This window comes from Pelecanus crispus, chromosome 3 (assembly GCF_030463565.1).
Source record: "Pelecanus crispus isolate bPelCri1 chromosome 3, bPelCri1.pri, whole genome shotgun sequence".
In the NCBI taxonomy this organism is placed as follows: Eukaryota; Metazoa; Chordata; class Aves; order Pelecaniformes; family Pelecanidae; genus Pelecanus; species Pelecanus crispus.
The window spans coordinates 9,745,430-9,763,129 of record NC_134645.1 but is presented as its reverse complement, the minus strand read 5'-3'; the positions used below and the strand labels follow the sequence as shown (position 1 = coordinate 9,763,129).

Below are 17,700 nucleotides of genomic sequence, written 5' to 3'. Positions count from 1 at the left end.
TTATATTTAGTTAACACATTGTTGTCCAATGAATTTATGGTTTCCTCTGAGGAGGTGGAGGCATACTCCATTTTCTGGCAGCCACAATTTTCCAGAGGATACAACTATCTAGCATGATGCATCCACAACTCCTTGGCATCTCTGTTACAATTCCACCTAGCTGTTTAAGACCAATGACATAAGCCTGCCACCATACTCTTCCATTCCACCTTCACCTTTGGTTACAGTCTCCGTTCTGGGACTGCAGCATGAACTGTGCTCTCCCCTATACCTGCCGATGAGCATAACCATCGTCCCTTGAAACCATGCTAACTTCTTGCCAAACAGTTTCAGTTCCACTTCTTGGAAGATTTACTAGAATGCTGATAAACCACTGAACTTGTATCAGTGCTCAGTTTTTATGTATGCTCTTAACTCAAAGGTGAAACTACAAAGGTACAAGGGACAGGTCTTACAGCTGCTGTTAATATTCTAACTCAGTATCTCACCTGAATGCTAATCAACAGCAAACATTAAGAAAGACTACAAGCATTTTGTAGTCAAAAAAGGGCACTGCTGGGAAAAAAAAAAAACAAACAAACCACACAGCCTGTTTTAACTTACCTTTGGAAGGAGAAGATTTCAAGTTTTAAATGTGTTCTCCCCAAAGTAGCCTAAATTTGTTAATCCTGCCTCTAAAGAAAACACTCTGTGACCTTCAGTACTGAAGGAACTCAAAAAAAGATTAATACCTAATTCTTGAACATGGCATTTAAATTGCAGACATCAGAGATAATGAACCAAGGCAAAGGGGATTGCCGGATTTGGGATTACAGTAGAGATCAGGTCAGGTTAAAGCTGTTACAGCATTCTGGCATTGTTCTTTGCAGGTACGCAGAGTGTTACAATTCCCTTTGCCACATTTAAAAAAGAAAAAGTCTTACTACAAAAACCTTATTTTGGATACTTTTATTCAATTTGTTCCTAAGGAAAGAAGTGATGGTTCTTTAGAAGATTCTTCCCTCTTGAATGTACATCAAGTTCTACCACATCCCCCATCAGGATGCAGGAGGCAAGAAAGACTGTACAAGTCTTAGGAAAAGCCTGCAGTTTACTCCTTAGTCACCATCTAATCCAGTCATGGCTCTCCTCAAGTTCTGTCAGTCATTTTAAGGGAAGCCACTTGTCCTCTGGCTGGCAGTTGGCCAGTCACTTCTGCTATGCTTTATTTAAATCCTCCACTGTCCACGGGTCTCCTCCAAAATGAGGTATTAATGGCTTGAGGCCACCACAGTCAAGTAGCTATTCTAGGATATCACAGGGAAGCCCTAAACCAATGAAGCAAGAAGCGAACCCAAAATTAGAGGTAGCTACTGTTGCCAAAGCCTCTACCAGACAGGAAAGCTAAAGGAATCAAGAGTATAATTGTAAGACGGTTCCGCCTTTATCTTTAATACGCTCTTTTGCTTTATTAATATTAAAGGAAAGATGGAAATAAAACATATATCTAGGCAAACAGAATAAAACCACCCATTTTAAATTTTAATGCTTTGAAATGCTCAGGACCAAAAAGCAATCTGTAAAGTCTGCCCAGTTATAGCAGGGATTATATGACTTATATTCATATACATAAATGCCGTAGCTTTTCCTATCTGAACTCCATTACAATTGCAGAGCTTTCAGCAAAAATCTAAACGTGCACCACCTTGAAGGTATGATAAAGTACTTGGTTTAATCACATATCTATACATACAAACACACAACACTATTTACTCATCTGCAGATAAACTAAGTGTCTTCAAGAGAAAACCTGTCACCTAAGACAGAATGAGACATAAGGACCCAGTAGAAACACCAAAGAAAACAGTTTGTAAAACTGCTAAGAAGAAAGCATGATCATAGCTGGAAAACAGTTTTACTGCAAAGTCCTTTTCCTGAATTTGGAGGAGAAAAGGAGCCAGAGTCAGAGCGTACAGTTAGCACTGATAATATCATTCACTAGATATGTGTCTATCCCCAGAAGTTATCTTACACAAGTTTGATGTAGACATAATAAAAGCCTAAAGGATAACTGGGTTGCTTTAAATGTAATGTTAACTCCATCGTTGCATCTGTATGTGTGAGTATTAAAGTTTTCTGCTCTATTTAATGACCTCAGTGACCGAGTTTGCAATGACAGGTAGAGATAATTAACAGTGCTAGAGACAAACATAGTGCAGTTTTTAAAACAAGGTGAGGCAGAGAAAAGTTTGTGCCATTTCCAGAAAACTAACAAATAAATCATATCATATCATACAAAATAACAAGATCTCTCATTATAAAAACTTGCACAAGCACTGCATCTGCAAATAGGACTCGAGAGAAAAAGAGTCACAGGAACAAAAGTGTTAACTTTATGAGCTAAGGTACAATTCCTTGTGTGCTATTAGACTATTTCACTTTTGGCAGTTCCCAGCTACTACTCTTTAGAGGCAACAACCCAGTCTACTTATGCAATCACTACAGAGCTGGCATTTCTAAAGCTTGCATCGCTCTTGAAAGTTCTCAGAACCCTGTAATTTTAAGTGCATAAATGAATAATGAACTCTTCAAAAGTCAAGGAAAGGAGTTTCCCAGAAAGATTCTGGAACAACTCAACCTTCAGTAGGGAAACAATAAAGTTCTGTCACCACTAAATCAAAGTAAGTTCTGATGCAATTAAGAGTTCACATTAGAAAGTCTTTGGGGTGAGACAGGTTGGTCCTCCATTGCTTCTGGAGAATTCACAAAAAAAATTTGCAAGACTGTAATTTACTTGTTCCACTTATGTTAACATATTGGTTTCACCTACAAAACCTCTTACTAGGTTTACTACACAAGCCTCTTTGCTGAAGTTTGTTCAACTCCTTTAGCTAAAGAGACCACAGTAGCCTTCTTTCACAACTTTAAAGATAACTGCAATAAAGTTTCCCAACCAATCCACTCCACAACCATGCTGTCACATTGACAAAGACCATGCTAGTGAAAACGAAAACAAGACCATGCTGTCCAACCAGAAAATTTGTAATCCAAGTACAAAATGAGGTAGAAGACACAGAGAAGACTGCAAGACAGACAGATCAAGGATAAATTTTAAAAAAAAATTATGCATAACAAAAGTGGAGTTGAAGAGTTTTAGAGAGCATTTCAAAGAAGGAAATTTTGTTTGTAAGTATATAGCACAAAAGTTTATTATAAACAGTATGGGAGAAAGCACAAAACATGGCTGAAGATTGTAACAAGTGACTAAGGTGTCATGGGATTATCAGAGTTAAGGGTCAACATCGTAATAACAAAGAAATTATAACAAGTAGGGTGTCAAATATGCCACAAATTCCTTCAAAATCTAAGACACCTTACACTTGAGGGTGATACTAAAGGGAAATAAAGCCCAAACCATATCATGTTGATCTTGTTCTTTGGAATAGTAATTGATACCAGCCATTTATAATCTTCCCTGATTTAATTATTTGATTAATAGAAAGGAATGTTTTCCCTTCACTGGTGAGTATGAACATAGAAAATCCGAGCAACTGCAAACAGTAAATTGTGTACACACTTGTGTGAAGGAACAACAACTTCAGATTTGGAAAAATACAGTAACACAGAGAACAAAGATAGAAGTTCATTCTCAAGATTAAGCCAAAGCATGCAAGCATCACAGAGAACCTGGAAGGACTATGAAGAAAGTCACACAGTTTTCACTAGTAATTAACAGATTATACTTAAGCTTATATACTTAAGCATTTTATAGCCTGTCAAATGAAGAAACACAAAACTACCCCAAAAGAGTCAAAACATCCATTCTACAGGTAAAATATTTACTAGGCAATTAAAGGCTCTTTCAGCTTCTCCCTTTCTCCACCAACTATTTGGAGACAAAACAGTTTTTGTCTGAAGTACCTTCCCAGATAACAGACAATGTTCAAAACTTCCACTCGAACACAAAGCAATAAAACAGTGGTCCAGCAAAACTGAGAATTAATCACTGGCTAACCTACATAGAAATAGGAACAGACAGTCACTTTACAAGAAGGTATTAACTTGACCTAAAGCCATACTGAAATATAATTTGCTATATATAGATATACTCTCATGAGGCTGCTTTCAATTACGCCAGTTTAATTCTCAGCACTTCCAAGTACTAGAAAACCAAAAAGAACGAGGGAGCTTCAGCAAACAGCTCTCTAGAACAATCCCAGTAGAAACTCTGCCAAGTTAATTGGTAGTTCAATACCTCCCTCCAAAATTAACAGAAACAGTCAAAAAGAGTTATATTCTCTATAATACTTCCAGTCAAGCTCTCTTGCCACTGGATTGATGAGGGATGTGAAAGGTAGGCTTTCTTTTCTCTGCATTGTTTTTTAAACATGCTTTAGTATGTTGTGCAAATTACTGTCACTTAAAGGTATAGTACTTGTTACCATGCTTGCAAATTTAAACTTATTTTAAGTAATTTTCAAAAAGCTAAAGGCAAGTGTTATCAACATCTGTAGAATCAAAAACTCTGCCTTTTAAAAATACGATTCGTGACAGTCCAAATACAAAAAAGTGAGTAAAACTAAGGGTGGCTAAGTCTTCTGAAGTTTCTGAACTTCCTGATTTCACTTGTACCAAGAAGATCAGATATAACACTGAAAGCCCTAACTCTACAGGCAGGAAGAAAACTGATGATCATCAGATCAGTTTCACACTACTACTCCTCAGCAAGGCTATGAGCATTAAAAAGGAGTAGTAATACTTCTCTTTGCAGAGGATTTTCCAAAAGTGGAGAAGGAGCCACAGTAGTCACAGAAGCCCCAGTAGAGAAAACAAACCTCCTCCCTAACTTCTGCAAGAAATGGCTACAGGCCTGCTTGTGACTGATCAGATATATCTCACTTATGTATCAGGCTGAGGCAAATATGAAAGATGAGAACCTAGCTGGAAATGAAATGGACCATGTTATCCTCTGACAGCAACTGACAAACATACAAATTAATGTATTTGTTCCCAATGTATCTGGTAAAGTTCCCTCACCACAAACTGTTCACCAACTTACGCAAGCGAAGCATGGGAGGTCGGTATCAGTTATAAAATAAGTTTAAAAGGCTTCATTTTTTCAGGGGGTTTAGACATAGCAGATTCACTGTACTCCTGCAAGTGGTATTTGTAGAGGGGAAAGAAAATAGCAAAGATACATTCTAGAAATGAAGATAACAGATTATACTGCATCATATTATTATATATTATATCTTATATATATTATTATATATATGATATAAGATTATATCATATTATCATTGACTTCCCAATGAAAGGAAAGTAAAATGAAACATAGTAAAACACAGAAAAACACCACACTGCTTTCAATTGAAGTTTTCACTGCTATGGAATATACCAAAATCTTGACACAGTTTTCTTTATATGACCTGTGTCATGGAGAAAATACTGACTTTTTTAAATCATAACGCTGAGCTGATCTCCATTCAGGAGTTCATTATATGAATTAATATCCAAATGCAATACAAAAGATAGAATATTCTAGGTTAGGTTCTTCAGGGCAGGAAATGACTTGTTTCTTATATTTATGTACAGGAATGCAGCACTCTATCAAATAGAGACATCCAGCACTTTTGCTACAAGCTAATAAAAGGGCACTCAAAAGATTAAATTAGAATTCCAATGCAGTTTCAGTAAGTTAAAGAATTATGTGTTTGAAGAATTATCAAAAATCTCTTTTGTAGATGTTAGCATTATTTTTGTTAAAGATTCAGAGCACTTGCTAAAGAAGATTCCTTCATCCTGCCAGAAATCAAAGCTTATTAATTGCTGTAACTAGCAATACAATTAAAACCAGCTGTCCCGAAGAGCTGTAAATTTTTGTAAGTTGTAGATGTACATAAAAGCAAGCATAAAAGTACACACAAAGCCGCATTAGAAAAATTACTGCTATTTATAGGGTCCACAGGTCCCAAAGTAAGTCAAGTAGATGCACCCCTGCAGAGCCCCAGTGACTTCCAGTAATAATTACCAGTTGCTCTGGATGCTCGCAATCAAGAATCCGGTCATCCTAGTCCAAGGCACAGTACAAATAACCGCATCCATCCCCCAAAGACTGACACAACTGTGCATGTATACACAATCTGCCCACAGAATCACAGGCTACTTACTATCTCTCTGCTACTTCCCATCTTATCTCTTCACAGGCAATACTTCCAAAAATTTACTGCTTGCAAACCTTAAAGGTAGCATATAATATCTGTACATTTGTACACCAGTCTGTAATACGAACTGCAAATCAAAGAACACTTCTAATTTCAAGATAACTATTTTAACTGCTCTTTGTGAGATGCTGGGTAACATGGATTGACTTCACACAACATTTGTAACACTGCACAGATGCTAAACAATACCTCTGAGAAAGTGGTCAAGATAAAACTATTGCTAAAAAATCACCCACTCAAACCAATTCTTCCCATTTTTTCTGGAATCTTCAGCTGCTCTGCCCCCCCACTATAGAGCATTACAGTACTACTACGTCATGACATACAATACCTAACTCTTAAACCACTATCTTCTACTTCCCTTCAATTTTAGTCCCTTTTACTCACCTAACTTTTTGTTTTCTCACCAAGAAAGGGAATTTGGCCACTTGCTAGCTCACTGTTCATTTTTCAAGGCTTCTCAAAAGAGAATTTTTCAGAATTGAACTCTGGCAAACTCAGCTGCACCAACACTAGAACTGCACTCTAACATTCAAGACTACACAAGATTCAAACTTACTAACCTTCCATGTTTTATAAATTACATTTGTCACTAATCTGATTTTTTCAATGCACTGTCTGAAATAAAAAAACCTAACACCAGCAGTACCCAATGCAAATGTTTTAATCTTATTACTAAAATAACCAAACCTAGTGTTTTGAATAAAATACTTCAGAAAAACTAACACCATTTTTATAAGAAACCCTGAAAAAGTTTAAGAATAAGTAGGGAACAGGTATTTTACCAGATGCCCCAATGAAGAACAGTGATTAGAGTGCTAAGATAGTCTACTTGAGTCAAATATAAAAATCAAGTCTATTTATTCATACGGCATTTTTTATTATTGCTCTTTAGAAGTTCTCCTATTTATCATGACTTTTTTTCTAGACTTGTTAGCAGCTCTACATGCAATCAAGCTTTTAGCTGTGAAATCTGTGAAGTGTTTCTTCAGTGTTATCAACCAAATTGACTGCTCAGATACCAAGGTGCTAAGCCTGTTAAACAGTGGCTCAATACTAAACTAAACTTCCCCAAGAAAACATCATTACATCCATAACACTGAAAAAAGCTGTTCAGTCATCATGTCTACAAAGTACATGAGGAGCTTTCTCCTTCATAAGCTCAGGCCTAAAGTCATATCCTTGGAGTTTTTTTTCAAAAAAACCTCCTTTTAAAGTCCTCTCTGCTAGCCACAATATCATTGAGCAGAGGGAATTCAAGTGACTTCTTTCAACTTCAGTGATGCTATTCAGAACCTACAGAGTCAGCAGTGAAACAACAGTCCTTTTGACTTTTACGACCTATTACAAAAAAACCAAAACACCTGATAAATGTACACAGAGGAGCTATTCACAGGGTGACAACGGAGAAGGGGCAGAAAAAGAGAGTACTGTAGCCGAGGTCTTCCTTCCCGAAGTTTCCAGCTGCTTAAAGGGTAAAAAGCCTCCATATTTTTCACAAATATACCAGAGGAAGAAAAGAAGTTCCACAGCATTTAAAGACGATCCTAAGATTATATTCTTGTGAGAATCAGAGCTGAATCCACTTTTTCCAGTAGCTGGGTTTCTTCCCAGAAACATATTAACCCTGGTTTCCTATCCGTTACCCCATCCCTCCTAAATTCTGACTGAAGTTCTTTAATTAACAAACTGCTTACTACATTTTTTTTAATTCCTACTTTACCTAACTTAGACAATGATATAAAGTGTTTGCGAACTTCAAGCTGACTGCATAAGCTTTTTAAAATAGGCACAGTATCAGCTTACTGGGGGAGTTCCGGTTCTTTGCCTTACCAGTTTGCTTAAAAATGTCCATCAACACAGACTTCACAAATATTCACCTGAGTGTATTAACTGGCACAACCTGTTTACAGCTTGGAAGCCAAGATTTTTATTGGCAGTTCATGAGCAATGCTGTCCTTTAATCCAAAGCATTTCAAGGGTTTCTGAGGCTTCTTTAACACAGTTAAAGATTATTATTTATATCGCTAGGGATTCCTCCGTATTTGTGGAACAGAGTATCAATAGCAGGGCCAACTCACTGTCAAGTTACAAGCAAGTCAGATATAGTCTCCAGCCTGTTTTGCACCATCTACGTAGTTTTCCCAAGCAGTTAAAGTAACAATGTGCTTGTGGCTGTGCTAGGTACAATCTAAAAGCAACACATAAAACATTTTAATGGTCTTTCTGTATGTGGAAAAGGCCTAATAAAGTATAGTTACCAAATTCAAATTTTCAAGTTACACATTTAGAAAGCTACATAAAATGTCAAGATTAAATTTTCCTATTTAAAAGAACTGTCACTCCAAAAATTACTTCACTTGAAAGATGTGGGTTTTATTCTTAGACACATCTGAAACTTTAAAAAAAAAACCCTCTCCAGACTTTTGCCATTCAAATTATATAGAACAGACCTGAATAGGAAGACAAGCTGTAGTTTAAGTTTAACCCTGGTTAAACTTATCTTGATATTCAATATTACTAAGGAAATATAGTATTTCAAATGGTGACCAAAATAATCTAGCTACATCATACGTCAAGCAGAACATATTACTTCTAGTCTTGTACTTAAATCATTACAAAAGTCATGAATTTCAAGTCATTTAAGGTCCCTGATCATTGATCCAGGGAAACAGCAGCAAAAACTTTCCCAAAACACTTGAACTGCTATACTGAAAGATCTGTTATTCCAGATTAAGAGATGTTGGTCCATATCCAAGTCTGTCCCACTTCATTCAGCACATTAAAGCAATCTTTATAGATCTTTCTCAAACTGCTGGTGTCAAGCTCACTTTAGGCCACTGACGTCTAAGAAACTGAATAGCTTTTATGGGATAGAACAGGCCTGTTTCCAGGTCTAATCTCTAAAAGAAGTCACTGTAAGTGGCTAACACAATGCTACAAAGATGTTGAAAGAAGGCAGTGTATGACCAAGCTTTCAAGCACTGCACACCATTGCATGCCTTAAGCCAAATGGACAGTGTACAGCACATCTTCTAGTGGCTGCACTCTAACTCCCAACAATTCATCAGCCTCAAGACCTCAAAATTCATAGTGGTTCATTTGATTTAGACTTCTTATTTATTTTCAGTGCTACAAACACATTATTTCCAACGTCACATACTAATGTTAAATTCTAAACAATAAAGAGAGCCTTGGCTAAGTTATTACCCTACCACAACCTCAACCTTTTTAATTTGTAGAACAAGGACAATATTTAGCAGCTTCACAAGAGCACAGCAAGATAAGCTCTTATGGTCTTTGGGAAAGAAAGAACATGTTTAAGTAGTTTATATAATCAAGTCAGCCAATAAAATTCTTACCATTTCCAGGTGTTCCAACTTTTTTTCTGTTTTAATTAACAGCAGCATATAAGTAAAACAAGATACTTATTTTCTTACAATACCCTGCTCAGAAGTTTCCAACTGCAAAACCTTTAAGCATAAGCACTTTTCACTCCTCTCTTTTGATGTAGATCCATGCCACTCATCATTCCTTCCCCATCGCTTTGATCTCTACTCCCCCATCCTGGCAGTGCTCGCTCCTCCAGAAGCAGAGGAGTTTGATCATGACAAGGACATCACACAGTAGCACCTTCCCTATTTCTGCTGATGATTCTGGCAAAGAACTAGCATGTAGGAAGCATGGGAACAGCCAGCCCCCTTTGCCCCTGTGGTCTTTCTGTAGGGAACACACAGCAATAAACAACCTTAGGAAAAGAGAAAAACATTTAGGCCAGAAGAAGGAAAGGATGGAAGATAGGGAAATGTGTCACTAGATGAACTGGCTGCTAAACAAGAAAGAACAGTGCAGTGTAATTTTTTCCCTCAACTAGAAATTCAGAAATGATACTACCTGGAGCAAGGAGAACAGGCTTGGGAGGAAAGAGGAGGGAAAAGGAAATCAAGAATAAATTGCTTTCAAGTAGTCATATATTAGCTCAAATTACAAAAAAGTTTTTCCTATGAACACATTTTTTGGTCACCATTTCATATAACTAAACCAAAGTCTTAACAGTTTCATGCTCAACTACCATTCAGACTTAAAACATTTTAGGAGGATAGAATTTTCTTTTAACAAAACTCAGCTAAACACAGGCAGTAAAAAAGGGGAGGGAAAGCTGAAGAATTATTTTACTAGCAGGGAAATCAAAGCAATGTTGAAAAATCGTATGCAAGTGTTATTTATGAATTACAGTAGGAGAACACTATTAAGCATACCTACAATTAAAAAAAAAGCTATTCCTTCTGCAACACTACCAGGTAAACACTGATTCAACACCCAGCTGCAAGAAAGCTGTAAGATCTTCATTGCTAGATTTATTTCTTCTTGAAAGTATATATTATGTCAATCAGAACTGGTAAGTAATTTTCTTACAGTAGCCTGGCTACACCTTAACAACTTTTTGTATGTCTTTCCGACATATGAAAATGAGGGAAATGAGGAGGCAGAAGCAAACCAAGAAATGGTTTGGAACTAAAATGTACATTTCTGCCTCATTTGTTCCCCCAGAAATACCAGAATTACAGAAGGCTCCTTTTCTGGCACTGATCAACAGAAGATAGTCCCATCTCCTTTAAGATACGAACAAGAAACCCAATTTAGATGTTATTAATCTCACTCTCTTAAAGCTTCCCTTTTAGGGCTAAGTCGGATGCCTTACAAGATGACTATTCTGAAGTTCCCGAGGCATACCCACCACAAACTATTTTTCCTTAAACCACTCAATTTTCATTCCTCCCTATTGTTAAATCAGTAGTTTAACTATATAAAGACAGAATTCTACTTCTACCACAGAAATAGTGAAAAAACATAATTACTTTTTTAAAAAAGTCTCTTTTTTCCTCCTCCATCAGCAGGATTTGTCTTCCTTGGTGGATCACAAAGTAAACTTGCATATTCAAACTGGCCTCTAACCTATGCCTCTGAAAATTACTTCCAAAATAAAATCTTTTATTAAACAAATTGGCTTAAATAAGCCTACCAAATACTTCTTAAGACCTACACATGAGCTTCACAGTTTGAATCCTAGACCAGCTATTCCACCTGCGGCAGAAGACCACCAGTAGGCTGTAAGACATAAGACAGACCATGCCAGTGCCTCTCAGTTCCTGCCACCTGTTACAAAACTCAACTGACTATTCAGATGTTTGTAATGACAGCAGTGAAATTATGATTTGGTAATGGAATAACTAGTTTTCTCTTCAGCTAAGAACCAACTTGTTTAATACCCTCCCTGCTAAATAGTAAACAATGATTCAAGATGGTCTTCTGGGTTTTTGTTTTATTGCAAAAATGTTTTGATAGTTCTTGGCTTCAGTAGTTTAGAAACACTGTTAGATCAGTTTCAGCAGGACAAAATGCACCAGAAGCACCACCACTCAGGTAAAGTGAGTCAAACCAACTGAATAGAGTCTAGTTAAGAAGATGGGTGCACTATATAACATGGTTTGGGTGACTCTGGTAGAATTCTGTGTCTTCTCTCCTACAACAATAAAGGTCAAGAGCTGGATATGAACCAGAATGTGGGCCATCCCAAGAAAATAGAATTTATCTATCCAAAACCAAGATTGTTTAATAGCATCTATCTGTGCTATTTACCTTTTCCTAGAAAATACTACGCATAGGAAAAACTTGCTAAGTCAACTCTGACAGAAATAGCATATCAACATTACTTGTAGCATTATGTAATGGACTCATCATCTTATGCTCTGCCCAATAGATTATTTTAGAACTGACTATACCAAAACATCCAGAACTACATTCTTTGAGTCACTAGATGTTTGTGTTTTATCTTAAGCTACCTACTATGAATACAGCAATACATTCACCTCTTTCTTCACTATAACTGTCAGCTCTCTGGTCCTGTGAGAACACAAAAGAAATGTTACTCCAAACCGTGCAAAAGAATTGCTCTATTCTAATAAAGAAAAGGTTGAAACAAGGTATACTCTACTTCTTCATTAAAAGTGAACTCTTTCAGCAAAAACATCCACAGCGTAATGACAGTAAAAAGAATGGAAACTTAAATGACATGGGTTTTTTTAATGTTTATCAGCTGTTTAGTTTTAGCTTGGTTTTCAGACTACAAGGCACCTAAGATCAGGTGTTATCAGAAACAGCATACGAATACACTACAGTGAAAACTCTCCTGGTGGTGTTACTGCTTATGTTAGCAAACACACTTTTACTGGTAGAGATAATATCCAGCATACCTTTTTTCCCCAGCATCTGCCATTTACACATTGCAACTGATCATACACAAACACTATTCAAGAAGTCACAAAGTAATAATCAACATGATTATACCATCAAAAGAAGCTAGGGCAGCTTTAGTTACAACAGAAGGGAGGAGAAAAAATAAAGTTCATCACACATGAAAGTTAGGTTCATTACAGGTCACTAAAACACACATGAACATACTGGTTAAATAACATTTTCTTTCCTTTTATACATGTTAGCATATCTCATCAGGCAAGTCTTTGAGGACAAAATTTTCACAGAAGACCCAACTAATGGCACTATGAGCACAACCATCATGTAGAAGATGATCACTGTTCATCTACATATTCACAGCCATTAGCAGTATTACAACCGTGGCGTAATTTCTAATCATAACTTTTTTCTTTTTAAGTCTTGACTTCATTAATCTTGTTCTCAAAATACAAGCCTTCTCTTCTCACAGTCTTAATGTACTCCAGGACTGCGTGAAGGCATTCAGTAAACACACTGGTTTAGTCCCCAACTGAAACCAAACCTTCACACGTTTAAAAATATTTCTCCAAACACACATATAAGATATTAAAGCATACACGCAAAGACAGCCAGAGCACGGCGCATCAGTTTCTGCTACAACTTTATTTTTTAAAAGAAAGACTGCAATCCCCTGCTTAAAAACAAAAGGAAACCCATTTTTGGCTCCCAGGTCCTGTGGGGTCTAATGTGAAATGTGATAAACAGCTGGCCTTGCTCTTAAATGGGTAAGAACGAGAAAGCTTAAACCACTTCTATTTCTCCAGCTGTAAAACCAAAATATCACCAGAGTCTTCCTGCAGCCAGGGTACTGGATAATTTAGGCTAAAATAAATGTTTATTAAAAAAGGGCGTTGATTTCTTGGCAGCGGTGAAAAGCAGGAGACACCCCTAGTGTCGACGTAAAATACTACAGGACTCCATACTGTATCTCTGGGTTAATTTTACGGCAGTAAAAGGGAAATTTAAATCGTCATGATTTCAAAAACAGAGCAACTCAAATACACGCACCTGGACATGCCGCATACCCTCTTCCTGCAGTCTCAAAACCCACATACCTATCATATTTGAAGCGTCAGCTTTCTAAACCCGGACCAATTGAAGTATACATTATCTAGCCTGTCTCCCTACCGTGGGCTACGTGCATTTTAGCTTTCCGGTCTGCACACTAACAGAAAAACGCTGCCGCACCAAGAGGTAAAGGGGAGGGGCGGGGGGGGACACCCTATTGAGACTGCAAAACAATCCCCACAAGACATCGCTACCAAAATGCCGGGCTTGCTTAGGGCGCTGCTGATACATCTGGAAAACAGATGAAGCACAGGCCGGGGAACGCGAACCCACCGACCGGGGGAGGGGGGGGGGCACGTTTGGGGGCGGGGGTGAGGTGAGGGGGTGCCGGAGAGCGAAGTGGGGGGGCGAAAGGGAAGGGCCGAGCCCGCTGAGCGCTGCCGGGGCGGCGGAGGGAGTAGGCGGGGAGGCAGCGGGGCGCACGGGGGCGAGGCGGCGGCCGTGGGCGGCGGAGGGGAAGCGGGGGGACGCGCCTGCCCCCGGGGAGAGGCGCGGGGCGGCCACAGCGGCGGCCGGCAGGGAGGGAGGGAGGGAGGGGGAAGCCCAGCGAGGCGCTCCCCCGCGGGAGGACGTGGACGGCTCGGGGGCGGGAGGCGGAGGAGACGGGTCAGAGGCAGGGCAGCAGCAGCGAGGCGGAGCGGCCGCCGGGCCGGGCCGCGGGGCCATTGCCTCGCCCCCCACCCCCGCGGCCCGTCCCGGTCTGGAATATTCCGGCGGGGCGGGAGCGGGGGGCTCTGCGGGGAGGGGAAGCGAGGGAGGGTCCTCACCATGGCGGCGGGTGGGCGTCAGGCGTCTCCCCCGCAGCTGAATCCACCGAGCCCCGGCCTCGCTGTGCGTGTTCGGCGTCGCTGCCGCCGCGCCCCGGGCCCGCCGCTGCCGCCGGCTCCGGTTCCCCTCACTGCGGCAGTGGCTCGCGCTGACCCGCAACGGCGCACAGGGAGCGAGGGAGGGGGCGCGAGCGGCGCTAACGCTCGGCAGCGGGGGCGGAGCCTCCCACATCCGGGCACCCGCCGCGCCGAGCACCGCCCTCGCGGGGGGCGGGGCGCGGCCGTGACGTCGGCCAGCGCGGCGGGGGAGGGAAGGGAGAGGAGGGGAGTGCAAAATGGCGGCGGGGTGAGGGCGGGAGGGGATGTGGGGGTGTAGGTGGGCGGGAGCAGCTGCGGCTGCTCTGCTGGGTTCCCTGAGAGCGGGGGAAAGGCTTTGTGAAGGTTGGGATGTGGGAGCCTCAGTGAGGGGCTGCTCTGCTGCTAGGAGGTCCCTTTTGCAAGGCCTCGGATGTTGGGTGTTACCACAGGATAGGCCTGTGCCTGCTCCCTTAGGCCTCTGCCCAGGGAAAGGAGCACTCGGGGGCTGTTAGAGCTCCCAGTTGGTCCTTGTTCTCCCACGCCACTTCTGCTTAGGCTGGTCCCCCTCAGCCACTTCATAAGCTGTGCTGCTGGAGCCCTTGTTGCTCTAGTTTCCTCGTTCCTTGTGTTAGTTCTGCTCTCTGCAAAAGGAAAAAAGAAAAAACCTGCAGGCAGGGAGAAAGCTCAGCATAGGTGGGCCTTTGGAAGCGTGGCTCTGAGTGGCACCTGCTCTCCTTATATTCTGGCTGTTATTTTCCTCAGCTTTTTAATGTTACATTGCAAGAGGTTATCCAAGCTGGAATGTGCTCAGTACTTAACAGATTTTAGGGTATTGTGTTTCAGTACTGTTAATAGGTAATGACACAAAACTAAAGGAATTGTGCTGTGATGAGATAATTCTTAAAAGTGTTTACATGTATGTTTGTGGTTTTGTGCCAATAGTTAATGCTCTGTACCCTGGATAGTTTACAAAATAAAATGACTGATACAGTTGAACGCAAACTAAGATGAAAGATGTCATCATAGTAACCCCTCTGAGGCAAGATTTAGGGCAATGCGACTGCTTGCATAAGTAAGGCTGACCCTCAGGGAGTGATCTCTATATATTGTAAAGTTTTAAGTAGGCCAGGTGACACCTTTAAAAACCTCTGTGAAGGGTAAAGTAAAATAGTAAAGAGGGGTTGATTTCACATTCCCTTTGCTGGTTTTGCCCTTCTTCCTGTGCTCGCTCTGCTGAATGTGTTTATTTTGGAGCACCATGACACAGCGCATAACACTGTGACAAATGAAGTGGTGATGTGAAAATAATAATTACATATAAAATATTGTTGTGTTAATACTGCCAAAGAGAAGACTCAGTACCATGTTGATGTTGTTTTTCAGGCATTTGCTATTTGGCTCACAATAGATAGACACTTTGCCAGGGAAATACAAATCAATCCTGCCAAGTTCAAGGTGAATAGCAACCTAATTTGTGGGGAAAGGGAAGACTGGATTATTACTTTAAAACCAGGTTAATTTTTTAGGACCACAGCCGAGCATGAGCTTTCCAGTCTAAAATGGTAATTTCTTCTCCCTTCAGCTTCTTCTGGAAAAGGAACTGCCTCATCACTGTTGCCCTGTTTGTGGGAGTCTGAGCTGGTCTAAGGCTAGCAAAGGATGCCTTAAGAGTTTCTGGAGAAACCTGGAATCTTGAAATCAAATGCTGATGCGCAAATGCTAAGAGGGATGGGGAATCCCCTATACAGAAACCTGCTCAGGAAACTAGATAGATAAAGGGTGACTGTGAAGTTAAGAACAGATTAGAAGTTCTCAATGTAAAAGACTGAAGCAAAGCCTGGCAGTAAATATGCAGTTCTTAGAAATTGTTAGACTGACGAAGGTTCTGTTTGGAAACTGATACTCTGCACGCCTTCATATCTGCAGAAATGGGTGAGCTTGACCAGCAAGGACGAAGAGTGGATTAGGGAGACTGCACAGAAAAATCTAGCAAAATAAGTAAATGAAGAACATGGTGATGAGTGAAACTAAGTGGTGGCAAATGAAAGGTAATTTGCACCAGAATAAAGTAAAGCAAATGCTAACGCATAACTGTAAGCTCTGCGTTAATGGCTAATCAGCAAAAAAAAGCCTTGCTGGTAAGAACCTGGGCCTGGCCACAGTGTGAGGTTATACACAGTAAAATGGTCTGATCGAGGGAAGGAATTTCCTGCCTTTTCTTATTAACAGATGCAGATGGCTAGGACAACTCTTCTTTTGGGGGGAAAATAAATTCTAGTTGCTAGGATGTCTAGGAATAAAACATTCCTAGATTTCACTGAAAACTAGTATTAAAACTGACTGGACTCTAGCAAAAAAAAAAAAAGAAAAAAAAAATCTGAACAAACCCAAAACCTAAAAACCTTAAGATCTCCAAAAGGAAGAGAAATTCTGATGTAAAACAGTCTTGCTGCTTAAATCTCTGCCACTGGAGCTTTATCTAGCAGATGCAAATCTGGAGTAAAATCAGCTAAATGACGTTGAATATGGCTAGAATTTCTATTGCATCATGTAATGGGACTAAAATAAATAGAAATGAGGAATACACCACCTTAATTGTTACCTTTTTAAGTTCCAAGTAGAGGCAGCCAAGAACTTATAAAAATATAATTTTTATCTTGTAATGCAGTTATGTCACTGCTAGTAGTTTTGAACCTCTAGATGAAGTACAAAGATGAGCTAATTTGTTTTGAATTCCTTTTTCTGTTGTGCGACTGTGTCAAAGTTGCTTTTCTTTTATATCTGACTTCTGAAAGAAGTTAAAAATGCAAGATGGCATTTGCTAGCGTGTAGATCAGAGTATGTAGAAAACCATGACTTGCATTTAACACTTTGCATTACATTACCTGTATTTCTCCAAATATTGATACTTGAGCAGTTTTTTAGAGTTTCAGATGGCTGCTGTGTTTTGTCAGTGTCTAGTTTTAGTAAAGTTGCTCTGCAGCATAATTACATATTTATCCTAGTTTAAATGGCTGTATGTCCATGTAATTGGAAGCTGGTTTAGCTACAGATAAATAAACATGTATGTAAACTCTGTACCTGTTTTGGTTCTTCAGTGTTATTAACAATAATGATGTGGCTTGCACAGTGCTTGACTTAATGTCTGGAAAACAATTTCCATGCTCCTGCTTATGTCTCTGTACTCTAGCTGCAGTTCTTTTCGTAGCATGCTTCTTTTAAAGTGCTATTTGTGATGCCTTATCTGTCTCTTCAGTTTTGATTTTTTTTTTTTTTTTAAATATAGCATG

At 39.8% G+C, this 17,700-nt stretch overlaps 1 protein-coding gene across 1 annotated transcript in view; it reads right to left on the bottom strand.

The window, feature by feature from the left end:
* Positions 1-14,366, bottom strand: part of PPP3R1 (protein phosphatase 3 regulatory subunit B, alpha) — a 40,576-nt gene extending 26,210 nt beyond the window's left edge. The window contains exon 1 of the mRNA XM_075707436.1: positions 14,333-14,366. Within this exon, the coding sequence (XP_075563551.1) occupies positions 14,333-14,335 (3 nt within the window). The 5' untranslated portion in view covers positions 14,336-14,366. The remainder of the gene's footprint in view (positions 1-14,332) is intronic.
* Positions 14,367-17,700: the final 3,334 nt, after the last annotated feature.